At 33.9% G+C, this 24,532-nt stretch overlaps 1 protein-coding gene across 13 annotated transcripts in view; it reads right to left on the reverse strand.

Annotated features, from left to right (window-relative positions):
- Positions 1-24,532, reverse strand: part of TDRD3 (tudor domain containing 3) — a 169,756-nt gene that overhangs the window by 33,326 nt on the left and 111,898 nt on the right. For all 13 annotated transcript variants that reach the window (XR_012010013.1, XM_072782856.1, XM_072782853.1 and 10 more), the window contains 2 exons: positions 14,052-14,896; positions 9,329-9,454 (listed from right to left, as the gene is read on the reverse strand). Coding sequence is in view for 12 of the 13 variants with exons in the window: in XM_072782856.1 (XP_072638957.1) it covers positions 9,329-9,454; positions 14,052-14,896 (971 nt within the window). In the remaining variant the exon portion in view is untranslated. The remainder of the gene's footprint in view (positions 1-9,328; positions 9,455-14,051; positions 14,897-24,532) is intronic.

The following is a 24,532-nucleotide window of genomic DNA, read 5'->3' on the forward strand; positions in this document are numbered from 1 at the left end:
TCTAACATTGTTTTATCCACTCATGGTCAAATTCAGAAATTCCCAATGATAATAAGACTTACATTATCTGATCACTTTATGAGATAAACAAAAAATTAGTGTACTTTTCTCCATGTTATTTTCAGCCTTATTTACATAAGTCTTTTCAAGATAAAATTATTATTATATTCTCCTAAATCATTCATTCAATCGTACCAAAAATGGTTGCCGACATTAAAAAAAGGAACACGAGCCCACAAATTTTAAAATTTGAATCATATAGAAACAGAATTAAACTGACTTCTAATATCTTACTTTGTATAGTAAGTTCTTGGTTGAGCAGGACCAAGAGGGCTTACCCTAATTTCTTAATCACATGCCCTGGGGAAAAATGAGCATATTTCAGGCAAGCTAAAAATGCCAATAAAAGGTCATTAAAAAGTTACCACTGGTTTTGAAAAGTCAACATCAGACTTCCCCACTTCCTTCCTTCATTGCTGGCCTTTGTTTACCATGCATAACAAAATTGTAATCAAGAACCACACCAACAACGGTTCCCAGACTTGAACCATCTCAGTCTGATGGAGGCCTTATTAATATTTATTAAGTGGCTTCTGGAAGGAAAGAAATATATCTTCGGCTTCTCTTATATTCTTTTAATCCCTTGGGTATATAGGACAATCTATTTTCTAAAGTAGCTTTGCTACAAAAAGCATTTGAAGAATATTTATTGAAAAACTATCCTATTTAAAACTGTTATGCTTGGGCTTGATTTCTGACAAAGGACTCTTCAGTAATAAAGGTGACTACCAGAACTACATAAATCATTCAACACATAATTTCTGACCTCCTTCCCCTGTTCTAGTTATCAAGCCAGTTCATGTGCTCACTTAAAATTCTAATCCCCTCAAGCTCTAAAAGAGCTAGTACTTACAGTATATATATATATATACATCTTATTTATAGAGTTCCTATGCACTCTCACTAACTATTATCCAGCCATAAATTCTGCCCTTGTTTATAATTATAAGTGCCTGGAAAGGGCAGGTTTCTTAAAATAAGAATTTTTCCCCCTCCAGATCACTCAAGTGAGCTCTGGAATTATATCCAAGATTATCAATTCATCTCACTTAACTGCTGTTACCAGGAAAACAAGAACAGGGGATCAAGAGCAGTTAAGTATAAGAGCTTACTTATTTTCCAGGAGGCTTTAACAAGCTTTTAACTAATTAAAACAATATTATTCAAGAGCTTTAGAACACAACAACGTATTAGTAAAAGAGCATTATAAATGTTGAAACAAAACTGAATTTTTGGTCTTTCAGATTCTCCATCACTTAAAAATGTTCACTTATCCAATGGAATTAACTTGCTTTGAAACTTTCTTTTGAAATGTCATCTTAACAAAAAAAGGGATTTCACATTTTGCCTTAGACTAGTTTATTGCAAAATAACAAATAAAAATCCAAATAAATGGTGAAAATACCTTACTGTTGGAACATGTAAAGATCATGTGGGTTATTAGGTGAGAATTACAAAGACAGTAATATTATAAAAGCTATGATGGTAGTCTTCACAAATGACAATTTCTAAAAGTTAATGCATAGAAGTTTTCAGAATTAGAGTTAAGTTAAAATAAAATTTAAAAACCAGTGAGTTATGTATAATTCTATGTAAGATAAGATCTTAATTTTATTTTTATGTAATAAAATACTGTTACTAATGGCATAAGTACTTAGAAGGGACATAAAATTTCAGGAACATATTCTGTCCTCTATTCAAAGAAAGGTTAAGAATCTTAGAATGTGTTTGAGGACAAACTGTCTTTTATATATTTAGTCTCTATTTGTAGCATAAAAATAGAATATTATGTTATAAATAAGAAGTTTAGAACAGCTAAAACCATTAATTAAAGATAAATCTTCATCCTATCTTAAAGCTGGAAAATTTGAAAACTAGAAAGAAGGTGACAAGACAGCTAAGATCTTTTCCAGAATATATCCTATAGGCTTTCTATAATAGGCAAAAAAAAAAAAAAAAAAAAAGAATTCCATGAGCAAATACGTTTGTGAAGCAATATACACTACTTCTCTCTCTTACAGATTAAAATACGTATCACTGATGTGAATGTTCAATAGCAATTTCTAAATAAAAATAATCAAAAATAAAAGCACTCAAAGCAAATGAACATAAGCTATAGATCTAATAAGTGATTTCAGCAAGGTTGCAGGATAACTATAAATCACTATCGAAGGAAATTACAGAAGAACCCAAAAAGATAGAGAAAAACATAATAAAATAAAATAAAATACTTAGTCTTGAGAAGTCCCATAATAAAAAAGTGCACTTGTTTTTTTTTAAGCCAGCATTTTCCAAATTTACTTAATCCGAGAACATAACTAATGTTCTCAGAACACACTTCAGAAAACTCTGAGCTAGATGGACCAGGCATTAAAAAGTATGCACAAAAAAATTAATGATTTTTGTATTCTTATGGTGGTCTAAGATGCTTAATTAGAGCCTCTTCAGTTATGTTTACTCTTAATAAACTACATGGATTTTCTTTTTTAAGGCAAACAAAATGTACTCACTGTTGTAGTATTTCCTTTCCCTTCTGAATGGAGCTTTCAGTCAATGACAGGTGCTAGGGGAGTTATTTCAAGCCAACGTGTAAAACTCTTGCTAGTAGTTCCCAAGTTTAATGGATTTGGAAGCTCTATAACACAGAGTATTTCTCACAAGGAGACATATCAACTCCACTCTTTCCTAGAGATGTGATAGTGAAACCTATTGCTCATGATTCTAGAGTAAGCAGTCCAGGTCTAATAAAGTTCAGAAAATTAAGATCAGTAGGAAGGGTAGTCCATGTACATCAAGAGATAATATCTTCTGAAGGTACCAAAAAGAAAAAAAAGCCAGGTGGATACAAAGCTGTTTTGGAAATAGAGTGATAACAGAGAGAGATGACTAACAAACAAGAGAACCATGTAAAATTAAAAAAGAGAATGGACAACTCACAACTGACTATATATAGTATGCCATCAAATATATATCCTAAATCCCCTCATAGCCCATCACCATCAAGGATCACAAGCACTGACTTCGAAGGAGGAAAAATGTGCTGTGGGGGCTCCATCTGAAAGCAAATAAAGTCTATGGTGCAATGAGCAACATTATTTTTCTGCTTTTTTAGATGCAGATGGAAGAGGGTCAGAAATTTACTAGAAACTAAAATAGAACTATGTGTATCTTTTTAATTCAAGGATGCGTCTTCAGATTTATAACAGTCTTTAAAATATACTGAATATGAGTGTCTAGTCAAGGCACATGTCCAATACAAGAGTAAGATCTTTGGGAACAGAGAAATAAAACAAAACAAAAATATTCCTCAGATTCATTTATTTTATTACTTTACTTCCCTGTGCAGTGAGTATATTAGCAAGTCTTGTATTGTAAAAGAATGGTAAAATTCAGTGCAGTCTGAATTGCAGTTTTAAAAGTCCTGGTAAGTAAAATAAATGAAAAAAACAAAAATTTACTTTTAAAAGAAAACAAGGCTTGAGCCTACTGAATCAAAAAAGTCAAAGGGAAAAATAAGTTCACCTGACAATCCCAGCACCCTTCATTTGCAGGCCTCACTCATGATGCCTCCTTAAGACTACTTTGAAGGAAAAAGTAAATCATGTAATATTCAGCATAAACCTAAAGCATCATAATTTAATTCCCAATTAACCAACATCATAATTCAGGGCTCCACACTTTAGGTTGCTATTAATAAAGGTGAGACTTAGAAGATAAATGATTAACATAATATCTATTAGTATTCATTTATACAAAAAGAAAATGCTGCAGATTTTTCAACTTGATTCTTAATGTTGATATTCAAATAATTTAAGGCTTGAATTATTTTATGAATTGTAATTAAAGTTAGAAGCAAATCTGAGTAGTATGTCTATTCTAACTGTAAAAAAACAGAAAGCATCTTAGGTAATACCCTGACATGTTGCTTTGCTTCAGAAGTTATTTCATCTTCAGAAAAAGTAACATGAAATAATAATATAATCTGTACATTCACTGCTCAATAAAGAACAACTCAGATTACCCAGAAACCTTTTAAAGATGTTTTTATATATAGTTCCTTTGAGTAGATTACAATATATTATCAAACAGCAAAATTCAAACAATACTTTTTGTACAGGTTCTTAAAATTATTATCTAGCATATTATTCTTTTACTATTAATTTACGTAGTGAAATAAAATGTCTCTTTTGAATAATATAGCAGGGTCAAAACTAGATGTCAGTATTTTCATAATAATCTGTCAGGTTTGGCTATCACAAACGAAATATGGGCTTCAAAGGGTAGATACCAACAGTATTAAATTGACATATCCATGCATATGGCATGCATTTATGAATGAATAATCTCTCCCTCTATGTGAGCAGCTTTCATATCTCCAGTAAAATCCTTCTGTATATTCTACAACCTTTGATGGGACTTGTGAAAGGCTGGGTAATTGATGAAGAAATAAAGAATATCAAATACAACCAAGCTTCATTAAAGTGAAGCTTGAAGATGTTGCATGGAATCCCCAAATTCCACCACCTGTGATTTGAAAATTATGTTCTTAAATGGAGCCAAGCCAGCTGTACAGTTTTATCTGCTTAATTCTGTTAATACTGCAACAAAACAGAACAACATGAGCACTGCCCATATGACAATGTTTGAAGGAAAGTTTCTGGAAATATGTATGGTGGAAGAAAATATATTTCAGTCTTTCAGTGACCTTGATCAACTTGTACTTTTAGTGCAGAAATTTAAGTATGGTAAATTATACCCATTAATTTATTTAAGAATTTATCAGCAAGAATGAAAAATCTCTGGACTATGATCAAATATGGGCTTGTACTTTTTATTAGATACTAATTGGCAGAACTTCACTGTTACATAATTCTAATTTTCCTTTGAAGTTAATGATTTCTATAACAATTGTCCTCTTTTTAATATCTATTATGATCTTTTGATATCAAATACAAACTAGTTATAGCCTAACTTTATCACTACATCATTAAAATTACTAACATGACCTTGTTCTAATACGTTTAGGATCTATTTTAACTCATTAATTTATGTATCCTCTCAATCTCCTTCCTCATTAAATAGGTTAGAGTTTTTTGGTTATATGTTTCTTTTTAATATTTTTATTAGTGGTAGAATAATTTATAGTTTTTTGTGAACATCATTTGAATTTAAAAAGATAACTTTCAAATGTGTATCCCAGGATGTCATTATAAAATATTTGTGCAAAGTTACTTCGAAAGTAAAACTTGAGATAGTTCTTTTTGTAAAGTATACAAAACCTGAAAAAATATATATCATAATTATTTAAAAAAGAACCAAAAAATAAATTTTACTTTTAAAATAGATAAATAGATAAGAACTTTAAAAATAGATAAAATTCATTAGGTCATAGCTTTTCCTTCCACATTAATTTCATCTTCAAACTAAGGTGGAATAAAATAAAGACCTAAACATTATTTAAATTACAACTTCAGTAAAAAAGACTTTTTCCACTTGTATTTTATCTTAAAGCTTCAAGAAGAAAGAATAAAGACCCTCGTGAGATATTTTAGTTTGTTTCACATAACTGGACCTGTAACTTTCTTCTAAATTTATGCAGTATGCAGGGATTTTTGTGTGTTTTATGCATTAACATATACCCTTCACCTAGAATAGTGCCTGGCACCTAATAGATGTACAATGAATATTTGCTGAGTAGATGAATACAGAAAAATATTTAAAACAGGATGATTATTTAAAAGGTAATAACAATCCATCTGTCCAGAATCAATGCCCAAGATGGTGTGTATGTTAAGGCCTTAGAACTAAACATTATCTACATAATTACAATTAATTTCATTGGAACAACAGCTGAACAAGCTCTTTTCCTGATATTAAGAAGTACTATGAATTTATAAAAAAAGGTTTAGAAACCACCAAGTTCTAAAACATTTCTTGGATATAAAAGCCTCCATAGAATCCAGGTCATAAAAATACTTGGAAAATCAAGACTTGACAAGTGTCTCTCCAGGCTTAGGAAAGCAATTCAAAAGCAACTACACTTTAAAAACACAAAAGGTTTGTCTAAGCAGCAGTGCCAGGGTATTTTACAGTAACTCCAAATTGCCTGTGGCATCTTTTTACTGGTTTCCCGGTATTAGTTTTAGAGTTAAAAGGAACCAATTTGGAAAGGGCCTGCAGGAAACACAAAAAGCAGTTTTCTCTGCCCCCCAATGTTTTCTCATACAGTCATCAGAAATATAAGATAATGTTACACTTTTCTTCCTATATAATTTTACAAATAATATGAGACTCCCTAATGCTTCATTTACTTTGGAAAAATAAGGAAAATCGTATAATGTTTAAAGAACATTGCGGGAAACAGTGAGAGCGTTTATCCAGTTAAGAGTAAGTTATGAACCCCATACTATGTGTGATAGTTGGAGAGTTCACCATAATAAAGTCACTAAAATTAAGAGAGAATATTTAATGACAGCTAAAAGAACCAGCTGAAGTCTAGCTAGGACAAAATAGATATTTAGTCTACAGAGCAAATAATTCCTAAACTTCACAAGAAAAATATTAACCTTTAGATTTAAAGTATTAAGTTGGTTTTATTTTAATTTTCCATACAAGAGACTATTAACTTAGTCACTGTGTCTTTTAATATTTCATGCTTTTTATTCAATGATTTCTCCTTATGCCTTTAAGAGACCATACAGGCAACTGATTTCTACAAAAGCTTTTGATTTATATGCAGGCTTTTGGGTGGTTTTTCCTGCAAACTATTAGAAAAATCTTCAATGAGTGATCATTGCTACATTTAAGAAAACGAAGTTCTTCCAAAACCTTACACCAATAACAAACACCTTAATAAAAGATACAATATAATTTCACAATTAAAAATAGTGCAAGAGTTAAAAATTAAAAGTGACACAATCCATGGTGTGAGTGAACAACTGTGCTAAGGCTTCTAAAAACTTCACTGTACCTTTGCAACCCTTTAATTTTTCTAATGGGACTTATCAATTAGAGTTATCGTCTTATTCATCTGGTGAATATTTTGCTTTTGATTAATTTAAAATTTGTCACAATTCCAGTTACAAAAAGAGAAAGTGCTCATAGACCCTCAACATGGATATTCTCAGAGGCCAAGACAATTCAACACTAACTCTACATTAAACGTATTGACAACTGCATACATTCTTTTTCTTCAGGGGCTTTTTTATGTATATATGTACATATGCATTTTTTTAAAATGGAGATGAATGAAGGTATGTTAAGCTGGTGGCTTTTGCATATCAAGGAGATGCTTCCACAAACTAAGTCAATTATTCATGCAGAAAAAGAAGAAAGAATGCTCTCATCCCCAATAACAATGTTCATGATCCAAAAATATTTGTTATATTAATGCAAAATCATAAAATATCAACAAGCACAGGAGAAAAAAATATCAGAATCACCAAAAGATTTAATGATTCTATTCTGCTTCTTTCTGTAAAATATTTCAATTATCTTATAAAAATTTTTTACGTTGACTGCAAAAAAGTAAATCAGTAAAAAAATAGAATAAAGCATAGATGAATATTCACAAATGGGTAGAAAGAATATGAAAATATTGCTGTGGTTCAGAATCACTACATGGGCTGTGACAACTGATAAAACTATTGTCCAGCTAAGTTTACATAGACTTAAAATCAATGATAAAGCAATTAGGACTATTAAGGGGAAGAAAGGAAAAGTCACTGACTGTAGAAAGAAAATGATCACTCAGTACCAAACACCTTTGAATGAAAGAGCTACAGTGAGGAATGACAAATGTGCTCATCAGTTATGGCCACCCTGAAACAGAAAAAGGAAGTAGAAAAGAAGTGAAATAAGGAAACTAAATTTTTCTCTAGGGAGAAAAGAATAAAATCAATCTCATCAAATCCTCTTAAAAAATTTTAAAAACATAAAGGTAAAAATTCCATTTTGACTCTTCGACTGTAATAGTTTAAACACATTTGGGAGCACATTATGAACAGCAAACTAGGCTTCATCTTCTAGAAATACAGACTTAAAAATAATTACTTTTACCATCAAAATAAGATTAAGATGTATTAATGGAAAAAAGAGAATGTAAATATAGTCACATGAAAGTCAGAAGGGGAAAGATATGTTACATCAAATTTCTTCAAGAAAAGAAGACATAAACTAAATATTGATGGTATTTCAGTCTTTCGGAGAAAAAGTGGCCAATGAGAGTGAGGGAAAAGAGCTCTTAATTAAACATATGAACCATTAGTAATATACTATAAAATATGAAATGATAAATTATCTAGAAAATGATAGTTTTTCTAGAATAAAATGGTAAAGAGTAAAGTTCCATGGCCCAACGCATAATTACTGGTACTAGGCTTTTTGTTGTTATTTTATTTCTCTTGGAAAGGAGTGATGGAGGGGTAGATGACACTGAGGTGGTAAGAGAAAAATATGTAAGAAGACCAAAACTAAACTAAAGCTAGCAAATGAGAAAACACTGTATACTTCAATGATAAGGCTATCATAATTTTAGAGTGTATTTTGCTATTTTAGAGAAATAGAAACCTATTAGACTTCTAATGATAAGTATATTAACAGGTATCATAAATTGAGGAAAGGAAATAAAAAAACTATATGAAACTAATTTTAATATACCTTGCCCTCCTGTTTTTCCCTAAATATAACTGAGTATCTAAAGTTACCTAAGTCCTTTATAAAATGGACTCCCATGAGACCAATAGTTCTAAATTACATCAACAAAATTATCACAGAGCTTTGACATACATTTGGCAACAAAATCAAATAATCGTTAAACAGAGATATTATAGTTAATACATACATATATATATGCAGCATGACTTCATATGTAATTCAAAGTTCTTTTCTTAATCTGATATGTAAAGAATATACACATATCCAACAGAGATTTGAATTTGACAACTGCTGGACATAATTTAGTCAAATTTAAAGTAACAAATTGGGAAAGAACAAAATATGCATAAAAACTTGCAAACGTAAATAAGGGCACCTATTTCCAAAGCAAAATATAACAAAGCATTACACAAGAAAAGTTAATTCCAACGCATTCATTTTTATTGTAGTTCAATGTAATTAATTAGAATATTACTTTAAAAGTGGCCAGTTTTAAGCAAATTCAAAATATTTTTTCACACTGGCAAATCTTGTGTTGCTATGACTAATCATTTAGAGCTATGTATTTTCTTCAAAATAACTTATGCCTCCGTACAGAATTTGGATCACGTACCCATGCCTCTGTCTGAATGGGCCTGATGTTGCTTAGTAGCACCTCTTCATAGTTTCCATAGTCAATGAATTTAACAACTGCTGTCATACCTGAAGAATGGAGAGCTTCAACTTCTGCTCGGTAAAACTGAGGAGACAAAAAGGAGTTTTCAACATGGCAATCGACATTGTCTACAAAGGGCAGTATTTGATAGAAACAAATACTCAAGAGTGTTACAATGTGCATTTTTTTGGAAGCTCAGTTTTTAGATTAATTTTTAGTGAGATATGTATATATTGTGAGATGATTACTGCAGTAAGTTTAGTTAATGTTCATCACCACACATAGTTACAAAACTTTTTTTCTATGCTGAAAACTCTTAAGATCTACTCTCTTAGTAACTTCAAGTATGCAATATTTCAAAGGAAATTTTTAAGGGAATAATATTTTTAAGAAAGAAAACTTACCTTTAGATAATCATAAATTGGCTAAAAAAACGGGAGAAATTCTCACCTCCATATGAGTTCTGACAAACACTGAGCAGTAGTAAGATTTCAGGACAGAACTAAGAAGCTCAGTAGAGAAGAATATTCACATATTAATGGGTGTAAAAAGAACTAGTGTTATGTCTTATAGTTAGCCACTGAAGCCCTTTGAGAACATTAGTTACACAATTCTTACCTACTAATCAGAAAATGTAACTATGGAGCAATCTATGTAACAAATAGAAATATATGACAAAAATAAATCTCAAAGAAGGGGACTGCCACCACGGGCAGCTGGCATGAAGTAGGAATAAACACATTAGTTATATTCAAGACTTGTAGGATTTGAGACATGGCAAGACCAGACACTTTTATTTTGTCAGTTTACCTAGTGTAATTTGGCTCTGGGAACTAATTCACGTTAACAAACACACAAGGAATTGATTTACATAACAATAACAATCTTAAATTTTTTTTCTGTTAAGGTAACTAGGAATAGCTCAACTAACTATTTGGAGTACTTCTCTACTATATGTCAACCCATTCAGGACCCAAATTACAGGTCTGAATGTTGCTTAGTGAAGATGAAATGAAAATGAAAACTATTTATTCTTAAGGAATACTTCCTTCAAATGAGGGTAGCTGGAGGCTCTTACTACAACAATATCTACTCTAAGAGTATCTCTTCATAAGCTCACCAGAATCAGAAAAAGCTAAATGTAACAAGAATTCTTATTATCTATAACCTTGTAAAATATGTTATCCTGAGTATAGTAGGAGAAAAAAATCTGTTTTTACTGATCAACTAGTATATGTAACATCACAAAGGTTATTAAGTTAATCCATAGTGTTTTCTTCCTAGGTCTGGATGCTGGTAAATTCAGAGACACCATGCTGGAATTTTTCTTTCCTTTTTTAGGGGGGTGGGGGGGTTCTTGTATTAGACTTCTTGATATACATTCACATCTATCTCCTCCTCCTTTATTTCTTAGCCTTACACTTCAGTGATCTGTGAATTACTGTGAGAATTTCTGGACCTATGCTTCAATTATAAGCTCCTCAGATAATTATATCAGTTCTGATAAGTTCAATAAATGAAAGTCATAATATAGCCTCGGAAAATAAATAAGTTGACATCCTTTAAGAAGCTTAGAGTCTAATAAAAAACAGCCTGTGTAAAAAAAAATGACTTTTATATAATGTGGAGTATACTGTACTAATGGTGCAGTGATATGGTACTTAATAAGACTCAGGAGTTTGGGAAGAATTTGCTGGAACAGATGACAATGGATACAGTCTTCAAGGATGAAGAAGGTTTAGCTAAGTAAAAAAAACTGAGGAGGGTGTTCCACAGAAAGTTAATGAGACATAAAATATGGAGATGAGAGCAGAAAACTACAGTTTAGATAATTATGGCATGATGTGAGAAGGGTCAACCAATAGGAAATTAGACAGGACAAGAAGGTAAGTGACAGAAGATAGAGGCTCTATATGCATGCTGCAGGCTGTATTTGTTCCACAGTGAAAGATTTTAACTAGGAAGAATGACATGGTATAAGATCAGGATCAGTAATAATAGTCCCAATGACAAATTTAAGAGGAATAAGGTTTAAGGCAAGAAAACCATTTTGGAGGCTGTTATAGTATTCCAGTTGAGAGGGCAGAAAGAACTGAACTAAATATAGCAGTCTAGAGAAAGAAGGAGAATTTTCCCAAATTCTCAAATCTTTCTATGGAAATAAAGGTTGAGAAAAGGCAAGATAGTGTGAAGAATTTTTTAAATGTTAGATTATTCTAATGAGTTGATTATCTTCATAACAGCACTATAATGCAATTAAGATTACAGTGTCTTAACGACAGTTATAACTCATGTTTTTCCTAAATCTTTATCTTGGTTGGTCTCTGGTTAAAAAATAGGAAAGTTGACTATTCTTGACAAACCTTTAAAAGCTATCTTACATTAGGTGTTTTCAGAAGATAACTAGTCCTATCTCTTTCAGGGGGTAAATATTGTTTATTTGTTTAATGGTGCAATGTTTAGAGAGCCCCCAGTCCCTCAATCTAAAATGAAAGTACACATTCAATTAAAGTCAGAAGAGTCACCTTAGAAGATCATCCAATTATTCTAAGAATACTCTAAAAGCTCAAAACATTTTGGGAATTGTTAGGTACTCTCTTTCACAAACTATATGACATTATATTAAATATATTCAGAAAAGGCAACAGATGAATTTGGTATTATTGATCTTTTTGAGATAATTACACCTATAAGTAAAACTTTGTTAATAATTTCATCAAGTGTTTGAAGAAATTAGGATAATAGCATATCCAGAATTATCTGATATATCCCAAGTACCTGACACTTACCAGCTACTCAATTATGGTTTTACTCAGTATTTGTTAAGGAACTCGTCTGTTAAGTCTAACATCTGAATACATATAGGTCTGTTATTATTCTCTGTTGCTTATTTGTTTCTCACTCATTTTCTCTATTTTTAACCATGCTTCCAAATTTTTTTTATAGGATACCAGACATCACAGATGAAATACTGAAGAGGTTTTAGAAAAAAATTTTTTTCCAAAAGGAAGATTATATTTTCTTTTGGCAGGCAGATGAAGTACAAACAGATATCCTTGAGCCTGTTAATGGTTGGTTGTAGGCTTTGTAATGGCTTGTATTAGTTTTGCACTTACTACTAGGGCATGATCCTTGAGGGATTTCAATGGAAAGCATGAGTCATAATACTAAGCCTTTCAAAAGTTAATGCACTTGGAAATCCTTTTACTTCCTCTGTTCATCAAGATCACCAACAATCAGACATTGTTCAATACAAAAAAAAAAAAACATTTTTCCATTCTCAGCTTAATCAAACTTTCACAGAAGCATTTGACACAAGTACCCCTCTCCTTGCTGCTATCATCAAGGAACATCTAACACCCTGCTTATGCTTCATCATTCACTGAACACAGGAGGGCCTGGTTCCTGATCCCTGGCCCTCTCGTATCCTTTTAAAAGATCCAACCACATTCCCTAGCCTGAAATTCAGTTCCTTGAAAACTACAGTTAACTTTGTCTTCATCACTCCTTCTGGCCAAACTCTCATTGAGCATAGCCTTATTTTATCAACTGAAACTACTCTACCTATGAAATACTTATTTCCAATATTTTTTCTTTAACTTGACCCTCACATCCAACCAGGTCTCTCACACTAGAACTACTCTTTTTTAAATTTTTTTTTATTATGATCTTGCTGATATCTCCAGTGCCCTACCACTCTCCTTTTTTTCTAATGTAAGTACCCCCTTCAGAATTAACTAATTAACAGATCCCTCCACTGTGGGAGAAGCAGGGCAGTAGGGCTGCAGAGGAAAACTAGACAGACATAACCCTGCCTTTAAGAAACTTAAAATTATGGTAGAGGATGGAGCTATCAAGCCAAGAACCAACACTAAAAATACTGACAAACTGTAGCAAGTTCTGGAAGTGGCCCCAACATCACTTCCTGAAGAAGTCTTCTTTGACTTGCCCCCAAGCCCCCAAGAACGAGAAGAGCTGGTAGAGGGGGAAACATGTGCAAAGTTCCTTCTCTCTGAGGCTCCCTCTTTCCTCTTCCCCTTCTTATTCTCTGTTGGGTCTTCTCCTCTGATCCACTGTATTCCTTCTTGACCTTATCTTCTGTCTTTCCCTTCCCCTTTCCTCATGATTTCTTGCTTTCTTTTGTAGACAGCATATAATGCAGAACTAAAGAATGCTTAAATTACTGTCTTAATTATTATCATTTATTGTTAGCTAAATAATTAGCTTTTCTGTTCTGATTTCTTTTAAGTAGGCCAATTGTGTATATTTTCTTTAATTTAAATGAAATCCATAGAATTTAACTCTGTGCCACTCCACTCATTTTCTTCCTTGTGAATCGGCATAACTTTACTAGAAAGAAAAGCAAACACTGACAGTTGATGATAAATGAAGTAACTGATCAACTTCACTTCATCACTTTTAAATACTGTTCTGATATACAATCTAAAATTAGAACTTATCTAACCAAATTTTGAGACTGATTCTCCCTAAACATCCATAAAACATTAAATATTTTACTTTTCCTCTTTTATAAATTACATATCTATGAACCTGCTCAAAGACCTTAAACATGTACGGCCATAGAACCAAAGTCCCAGTCCCAAGGCAATGGCCTTCTATGTCCTTGCTAGAATGCGACATTCAGTAATATTAGTATATGATAGCTTGACAGCATGCATACCTTGTTGTCTTCCCAATAAAGTGCAAAACATTCATCTCCAGGTTTCCACAATTTTGCATACTCCATAGGAATAGATGATTCTAGTACTTTTTCTGGTTTAATGGGCCCAGATCTTCTTTTGGGCCCACTGTTGTAAAATACTTTATCATCATAAGGTGTAGCTGTGATGGGTCCTGCCGGCTTAATCGGTCCCACTCGCCTGCCCCTCAGTGGCATGTCTGTCTCTCCATTTGGAACACCAAGGAAACTATTAGTTCGGACAGGATTCTGGAAATCGGTATTTACATTAAAATGTTTTTCAATTTTTACACCACTGAAAGTTTCGTTACTTGTTCGTGGTTTCCTGTCATAAAAATGATCAGGATTTGCTGTTTGGTTTTCTCTTTTCCCACGTTTCTGGTTATTATAATCAGTGGATTCTTGAGCAAGTGGATTTTCCTTTGCCTCTGCATAGGATGGACCTTTGCCTGATCTGCTTTGCATAGAGTTATCCCTTTTTTTAAAAGCACCGTCGTGCTGAGAACTGAAAGGGTATGAAGGCTCTTTAGTTCTGTCGTATCTAGAGTAGGGTCTATCACACTTGATTCTCTCTTCAGCCCATGCTTCAGACCCTGAAGAAGTACTGGGTCTTTCGGAACCTCTGTTTCTAGGTAATCCACTGCCTTCTAAAACTGACTTTGAATTTTGGGTGTCTCTTTGAAAACGAGGAGGTTTCTCATTTCTTGGCTGTCTGGTATCATTTCGAGGAAGATGTCTTGGTTGATTGTTATCTTTTACTCCATTTTGCTCAGTATTTGACAATCTGTGTTGTCCCTGATGAAGCTGCTGTGGCTGTGATTTAGGTTCTGAAAAGTACAAGGGTATTATATACATATTAAAACAAAGACTCTGCATTAATATCTAGTGATTTAAAGATATCTAAAAAATTATTAATACAAATCATCAAATTACTTATTTTAACATTTTCCACTACCTTCCCACCTCATTATCTTAATCCCCCTCTACTTCCTTAGAGTTCTGTTGTTTCTAATGTCCAGTTTTCCTGGTCAGCCGCATTAGTAAAGTAAAGCAATGATATGAACCATGAGAAAATGAGGGATGATCCAAAAGGAATTTGTCTTTGTCCTTGGATGTTTGCATTCTTATAATATAGCTATCTACATGCGCTACTCTGGTCATTCATTTCCCAAGACATTAATGAAACAGAATTGCAAACTGCTAAGACGCTGCTATGAAGCTGCTAAGTACAATTCCTGGAATCTTGTTTCAATTTAAATATGTATGCCTTCAATGTCAGTCAAGTTCTAGCCTTTGCAAAAATGTTACTCCTCTAACCTGCCTGGATCTGGAGTTGCTAAGTGTTTAGATTACAAATAGATACTTTACTACAGAAGAGAATTAATAATTGCTTTTGACTTATCAAAGTAATTAAGAGGAGGTACCACTTGGAAATACAGAAAAAAGTATCAAAAATATGATTAAGCACAATAGTGCAGATAATGTCCAATTAGGAAACCCAAAGCAGTGACAAAGGTAAATATGTACTCATAGATAACTTAATGGCTGTATTTCATGTAGGGATTTTTGTTCTATTTCAATCTGTAACTTGTCATTTACACTTTCTTCCTCCATTGTTTTATGTAGCATGTCTATAACCCTATCACCAAACATATTGACTGGTCTTTGGTGTACATGTCTTGTTTCTCTTGTCATACACAAGGGTCACAATATTTCTCAACAGTGGCACTACTGACATTTTGGGTGAGACTGTTTCTTGCACTGCAAGAAAATTAACCTTTCTGTCATCCAGACACTAAATACCAAAGCATCTTCCCTAATCACTGGGACGACCAAAACAGTTTTCGTACATCTGCAAAAGCCACTGGAGGCAAAGGGTACCAGGTAAAATGTCTCAAGCAACAGGGATAAAGAGAAGACCTTTAAAAGTTCCTGAATGGCAAAATAAGTCACAGTCTAAAGACCAAGACTCAAAATGGCAAGAAACTTCTCAACAGAACCACTGGAAGCTAAAGCCAATCTAGAGGCTTTAAGTGTCTTTGAAATTAAAGGAAAATTATGTCCTAAGTACAATTCTATACCCAGCCAAATCACCCATTAATTTTGACAAAGAATATATATTTTTTCATATATGTAAGATCTCAAACAGTGGCCAAGACTACTTAGAGATTTTCTTTAAAAATCACCTTTTCCCAAGATTTGCTTTATAACACAAATATCTTATTTTTAACAATTGTAATCAATATTGTATTTTTCTTTAGAGAGAAGAAAAATGGTCACCTTTAGTTTCTCTGGCATTATTATCCAGGAGTGATAATTTAGGGAAGCAGGAAGACTGAACATAAGGAGGACACAAATGAGCATTTTCAGCAGAAAGCATGTACTAGCATTTGTTCCAGTCATTCTCACAGAATAAAAACAGCAGTTGCCTCTTGCTGACTATCTGTTGTGTACTAGGCCCCACATACTAGCACTTTATATACATTACCAATAGTCTGCAGGGCAGTCTCAAGATAAAGATGTTATGAGATTTATGGGATAGAAATAGGTCCCTTGTGAGTTAAAGAAGATTTTCAGCTTCCAAAATCAGTTAAATATGAAGACATTTTATTTGCTGTCAATAGGTTTGAATAGATATTTGAGAAGTGAGCATTTTAGATTTGCTACGTTTAGGAATGAAATTTTAAAGGTATTCTAGTTAGAGCCACCAATACCTCTGATGGTCAGGAAGTACAAGTAACTTAGGTCATCATGAGAGTAACTAAGTATCCTGGACTATGGATAGGGATCTGGATAATCATGTATACAGAATGTAGGTGTGAGAGAATTTGATTTTAATTCTTCTAAAAGAAAAAAAAAAGGAAAAGATTTCCATACTTATTTGATGATGTACATTAGATTACAGAGTAAAACAAATAACTTACTAATAATGAATATACTTTATCTCTATTATTATGCTGAGATAGTACAGTGAGAGAAGAATCCATAAAGAAAACTACTTTTAAAAATAAGTTTAGAAATAAACTAAGTAAGGAGAAAATACAACTGTGATTTTTTAAAAAAAGATTTTATTTATTTATTCATGAGAGACACACAGAGAGAGAGAGAGGCAGAGACACAGGCAGAGAGAGAAGCAGACTCCATGCAGGGAGCCAGATGTGAGACTCGACCCCGGGATCACATCCTGAGCCAAAGGCAGATGCCCAACCACTGAGCCACTCAGTCCCTACAACTGTGATTTTAAAAGAACATAGTTTTCATATACATCCATTTTTTTCCTAAAATAAAATAACAGTAAGCCAAGAAAAAAGGAAGGTCATTAAATGTTGCATCATTCCTGAAATGTCCTTAAATCCAATATCTTTTCTTAGGTTATGTAATGAAGTCAGATACAATAGTAAGAATTTTGAAAGTGAGCTAACCTATTAAATAAATACCAGAAGATGCTCAATTACTAAATTGTGGAAAATGTGATTTTAAACAAAGAAATAGCCACAGCAACTTCTTGCAAGATACATCCATGAAGGCAAAAGAAACAAAAGCAAAAATGAATTATTGGGACTTCATCAAGATAAAAAGCTTCTGCACAGCAAAAGATACCGTCAACAAAACTAAAAGACAACCTACAGAATGGAAGAAGATATTTGCAAATGACATATCAGATAAAGGGCTAGTTTCCTAGATCTATAAAGAACTTATTAAACTCAACAGCAAAGAAACAAACAATCCAATCATGAAATGGGCAAAAGACATGAACAGAAATCTCACAGAGGAAGACATAGACATGGCCAACATGCACATGAGAAAATGCTCCGCATCACTTGCCATCAGGGAAATACAAATCAAAACCACCATGAGATACCACCTCACCCCAGTGAGAATGGGGAAAATTAACAAGGCAGGAAACCACAAATGTTGGAGAGGATGCGGAGAAAAGGGAACCCTCTTACACTGTTGGTGAGAATGTGAACTGGTGCAGCCACTCTGGAAAACTGTGTGGAGGTTCCTCAAAGAGTTAAAAATAGACCTGCCCTACGACCCAGCAATTGCACTGCTGGGGATTTACCCCAAAGATACAGATGCAATGAAACGCCAGGACACCTGCACCCTGATGTTTCTAGCAGCAATGGCCACAATTGCCAAACTGTGGAAGGAGCCTCGGTGTCCATTGAAAGATGAATGGATAAAGAAGATGTGGTCTATGTATACAATGGAATATTCCTCAGCCATTAGAAACGACAAATACCCACCTTTTGCTTCGACGTGGATGGACCTGGAGGGTATTATGCTGAATGAAACAAGTCAATCGGAAAAGGACAAACATTATATGGTCTCATTCATTTGGGGAATATAAAAATTAGTGAAAGGGAATAAAGGGAAAGGAGAGAAAATGAGTGAAAATATCAGTGAGGGTGACAAAACATGAGAGACACCCAACTCTGGGAAATGAACAAGGGTAGTGGAAAGGGAGGTGGGTGGGGGGTTGGGGTGACTGGGTGATGGGCACTGAGGGGGGCACTTGGTGGGATGAGCACTGGGTGTTATGCTATATGTTAGCAAATCAAACTCCAATAAAAAAATAAATTAAAAAAATAAAAAATAAAATAAAGAAAGAAATAGCACCAAAATCAAATGGAAAGCTCCTCAGTTCTCCACTCAGAATCTAGTTGCTCTCTGCCACACTTCTTCAGAAGGCATGATGATTTCAAATCACCCAAAATACTACTCAACACCACAGGCAGGCTACAATCACTCTAGTAATAAATATACTGAGATATTTTTCTATACAGGCAGTAAAATAAAATTGTTTTTAATGACCCGAAGAAACATGAAACAAAAATGTATATAGAAATCGGTAACATTTAATATTAAATAGGAGAAAAAAGGGGCAAGATTAGCAAAAAATCATGGAAAAATTCATCAAAAACTGGATAAACTGTGAAAACCTCTAGAAGAACAAAGTGATTCCCCAAGAAGTCTCCACACCCAGTGTGAGGCTTGAACTCACAACCCTGAGTTTGGGAGTTGCATGCTCCACTAACTGAATCAGCCAGGTACCTCTAAAAGATCAAAGTGATAAAAGCTCATATGAAAACTAATAAAAGATTGCTGTATGAGTTCTGACTTATGAGTTTCAAATGTATGTTTATAAGATAATTGATTATGTTTTATATTCTCATGATTTGAAATGCAAGGGTCATTAAAAATGAATTTATTAATTACCACAAATTATTTGGGTTTGTATATAGGAATGTGCTGAATTAATCAGGCATCTTAAAATATTAATACTTCTTCACTGAATATTCATTTTCCAGTTGTAGATGTACCTGAATTTTATAGTAGAAAATCAGGTACATTTTGCTTCCCAAGGCGATTCTTCAATTTATTCTGAGATATCTACCAGAAGAAGTGACTTAATATTTATTAAGACTTTACTATGTGCTTAACTCTACTCTGAAGATCTTTTGCCTACATTATTTCATGTAATTCTCACAATCATCTTGAAGGACAATATTATCTTTATTTTACAAATAAAGAAATAAAGAAGGCTAGAAGCTACAGAATGTTGATGCCAGAATTTAAACTCAAATCTAACTGAAGCCACTATTTTCCACTATGCCAACTTGCCTACCCAGAGAAACAAAACAATGCAACTAAGAACATTTAGCTATAATTTTATCGCCTACATCTGTTCATTTCTGGTGAAATGCAGAAATCACAAAGGCTTTTTCCCAATCCCTGATGGGCTGAAAAAATTGGATACCAGGGAAATTTGGATACTACCAGAATCCTGACCTAAAATTAAGTCTTTATCTGTTAATGCAGAAAAAAACTAAAACCCTTATTAACAGTTGGACAGGTATTTGGAATCAGAGATAGCAGTGTGTAGGGTACAACCTCTGGAGAAGGACTGCATAGGTTATACCACAGCTCTGCCACTTAATAGGTTTGTAATCTTACACAAGATAAAACTTTTCTGAGCCTCATCTTTAAGATAGGGATAACAATGGAGTCTACCTCAGAGGATTAACTAGGTTAATACATGCAAAGTACTTAGAACAATATCTGGCTTTAATAAGCATGCAGTAAATGTGGGATGTCACAGTTATTATTATTACTAGCATTATAATTACGCAAACAAATTTAAACAATACTGGATGATAAATTGCTTCCCTATTTACACATCTCCCCTACCACCAACCCCTAACTTTAGTTAGGATCATTCCCTTGCTTTATTTATTTTTTTGTTTGCATTTATTTTTATTGTTGTTGTTGAAAATAGAGAAGAATGTTTTAGTAAAAACTTCACTATCATTTTGATACTGCATGCTCTTTATTTTTTAAAGGAGGATACTTTAAATATTATTATATATTAACCATATATATAATACATAATATTATATTAACCAAATTGAGGGTGAAGTGTAAGTCTTACTCAGCATTGTTTTTTCCAGTGCCTACCTATAAAACAGCAAACAGATGGTATTCAGTAAGTATTTGCTAAAAGAAAGATATAGTTACTAAAAACAATGGGAATGGAACAAGCTTCTAAGTTCAAAATCATTACCTGTAGAACACTGTCACCTGGGCTCTGCTAAGGGAGCAACACTGAAATAGAAAATCCATTTTCTGTCTTACTTTCTCTTAGAAAGGCTTGCATCAAAGCATACTGGGACAGAGTTAGAATGAATTCAAGAGGTTACAAAGAAACATTGCACAACATAGAAACACTGAGCTCAGGCCAAATACATTCATTCTCCCACTTCTGAATACTGCGTCTTTGACAAAGCCACAAAGAGCTCCAGTTTCTTCATCTGGAAAGTGCAGATAATTAGACTTATTACAAGATTCTGGTGAAGAATCAATTAGAAATAGTTGTGAAATTGCTTTTCTCGTGGTCCATATAGGGTCTTTGGAATTAGACTGACAATCAAACTTAAATCCCAGTTCTACCACGTGGCAGCTGTGTGACCTTTTAAAATTGGAATAATGCTACCTACCTATTTTCTTCATTCAGTTACTCTATACTATAGTTAAGTGAGCACGGACTATGGACAAGTGTCAACACATCTAGTCACTATATACAAAGCAGCAGTAAAACTCATAATCTCTCTATCCTGTGGTGCTTTAGGTATAATGGGAAGAAGCAGACTTCTGCTTAAGTAAACAAACTAACAACACAGTTTAAAATTATGATAATGACTAAGAGGGAAATAGATAGACTTTTATATAAAACTGGGAGGAGTGGGAGTATCCATTTTAGGAGGAAAAATTCTCTGAAGAAGTGTGCTTTGGCTGTGCCCTAAAGAGAACCAATGCAATGAAGGAAGAGTAGTCCAAGAAGAAGGTATAGCACACACGAAAGTCTTGGGCTGGAAACTTGCTTCATAAAGATAATGTGTCCCTGAAAAGAATCCTTGCAGGTAAAAACATAATCACCAATAACTATTAGTTGCAAGGGAGAAAAGTTAAAAATACCAATACTCCAAAATTGGTGTCCATTACGCTAAATAAGAACAGCAAATCCCAGAATAAAAGGACACAAAAATGAACATTAGTAATCTGATGTGACATTTTTTTTTTAAGATTTTATTTATTTTTCATGAGAGACACAGAGAGAGAGAGGTAGAGACACAGGCAGGGAGAAACAGGCTCCATGCAGGGAGCCTGATGTGGGACTCGATCCCGAGTCTCCAGGATCACACCCTGGGCTGAAGGCGGCACTAAACCGCTGAGCCACCTGGGCTACCCATAATGTGACATTTTTCTTTTTTTAATATTTATTTATTTATTTTTAAAGATTTTTATTTTATTTATTCATGAGATACAGAGAGAGAGAGAGAGGCAGAGACACAGGCAGAGGGAGAAGCAGGCTCCATGCAGGGAGCCCGATGTGGGACTCGATCCCCGGACTCCAGGATCACCTTCGGGCTGAAGGCGGTGCTAAACCACTGAGCTACCCAGGGATCCCCAAAATTTTTCTTTTGTTACTCAAAGATAGTTTCTTTTTATTCTCATGATACTCTTTCATAGTTGTGACACACATTAAGCTTAAGGCTAAGCTCATAAATCAACTTATTTATGATATTCAATGTTCACAGAATTAATCTTTTAGTATCCCAAACTCCCTTTAAAAACAGAGAGAGAAAAGTCCATGAAGAAAACGGGGGCATGAAGCATAAAATCATTGCTGCTATAAATGAACAAATATGCAAACACTGAAAAAGCACACAACACCCATCAGTGATACAGCTACAAAGATGGCCCTTCTCCAGTCATGCTTAACAGGCATGAAAAGTCCAAGCCAGTCCTTACAAATGCAAAAGAAAAAAAAATTCGTTCGGGAGTACATAAAATTCCTCATACAGTTAAAAGACCAACTTAGCTCAGGGTACAGCTATAACATTCCCATTTTACAACCAAGGAAGTTGGAGAAGCTTAACCAAGGTGATACAACTAACTAGGGCCGAGCTGGGATTAACCATCCAGTCAGTTTCCAGACATCACTATTAACTTCCCTGCTGTACCTCCTCAACAAAAGATACCATTGTACTAATAGCATTAAATCATTAATAACCATGAGTCACTTTCAGTATTTCCCTGTGGAACACAGGTTGGGATTACCACAAAAATATTTTTGCCAGGATAAAAAAATAATTGCCTGTACAAATCAATTCATTAAATGAGAATACATATGTTTAACTTAGCTGATTTTCCTTCTTTTTCTTCTTTATTAAACAAATTGCAGGAATACGAATACATCACAAATTTCATATGTAAAATATGCCACTGGATTAATTTGATTTTTCTTCTACCTCTAAACACACTAAACGCAAATTTTGTTCTCTTCAGAGGGTATTTGTAGCCACAATTTGGCCTTTTCTCTATCAGTAAGTAACAGACACTCTAAAACAGAGTTTTGCCTCCTGGTAGATGAGCAAAGTCTTGTTCTGAGTATTTTCAGTGTATTACGATCACACATGCATCCTTGCCTGCACAGTGCCAGAACATGTCCTAGTTGTCTTGCCTCTAGCCTCTCTTCACTTCTCAGCTTGGATTTCACTTTTTCTGGGAGGTCCTTCTCTATACCCAGATACTGAGCCAAGCATCCTTGCTCTGTGCACAGCAATATACACAATAACAGCACAACAGAGAAATGCCACAATCTTTCTCCTATGCTAGACTTTAAGACCTCTAAACGGTGTTCTTTTACCAGTATATCCTTTCTAACATAGTACCTGCCACATGGTAAGCCTCAAGTTAATACTGTGGAATGAATAAATAATCATTCACTATTTCCCAGACTGAATATGCATTGCTCTTACAAAGAAAAAACAATTTTAGAAAATAAAGGTTTTTTTTCCTGGTAATTACTACTGTCTATTCATACCACCACGGTAGTATAATCTCTTGTAATCTGTATTTTCTAACAAGTGCAAGAAGAAAAAATACCCCTCTATGGGTATAATGTTCTTTTTCTCCAGTGAAGAAGCATTAAAGAAGATGAGGTAATGGGGTACAGTGCCATTGCTTTGTGGAGCCTGACATGTTTCCTGCCGTTGCTCCATCCTTACCTGAGTCATCAGAGCTCTTAATCCTAACGCATTAAACCCTAAACTATACAGGCCCATTCCTTATTTCTTTCCTTTCAACCAACTCTAATACCTAAACTGTCAGTCACACCTCTGTGTTTCTTTCTTTTCTTTTCTTTCCTTTTTTTTTTTTTTTTAGAAAATCTCCAAGCATTTGGAAACTTTTTTAAAAGATTTTATTTATTTATTAGAAAGAGAGAGGGGCAGAGACACAGGCAGAGGGAGAAGCAGGCTCCGTGCAGGGAGCCTGACGTGGGACTCGATCCCGGGTCTCCAGGATCACGCCCTGGGCTGAAGGCGTCGCTAAACCGCTCAGCCACTGGGGCTGCCCACCTGTGTTTCTTATAAAACTCTTCTCAAACTGGATTATTTCATCTTCCTAGCATATCCTGGACATACAATAACACAAGAATTTTTAATCAACGTAGCACTGCAGTGTTACTATCATCCCCATACTACTCACTGCCTTTAATGCCTTCAGTACAACTGCGCATTGGTGGAATTGCATAAATCAGGTAATGTTCCCTTGTTAATAGGCTGAGTGTTTATACAAGAGGTGCTAAACTGGCGAGTCAGAAACCATTCAAAATAACAATTAAAAAAACCAATTTATATTATTTTTGCTTTAACTCAAATATCAATGTTTACTACAGAAAATACACTGGAAACACCGACTAAAATGTCACTTATCAAACTTGTAAAAACTGAAAGGATGATGTGTCAAAACAACTAGAACTCTCATATAGGAAGCTCAGTCAAACATAAGAAACTAAATTTAAACTAAACTGATCTTTTCTTCCAAGCTGATTAATATTTTTCAGGATCATGAGTATAATTTTAGACTCCACATTATCTTTGTAACACATTTCT

This window comes from Canis lupus, chromosome 17 (genome assembly GCF_048164855.1).
Source record: "Canis lupus baileyi chromosome 17, mCanLup2.hap1, whole genome shotgun sequence".
NCBI lineage: Eukaryota > Metazoa > Chordata > Mammalia > Carnivora > Canidae > Canis > Canis lupus.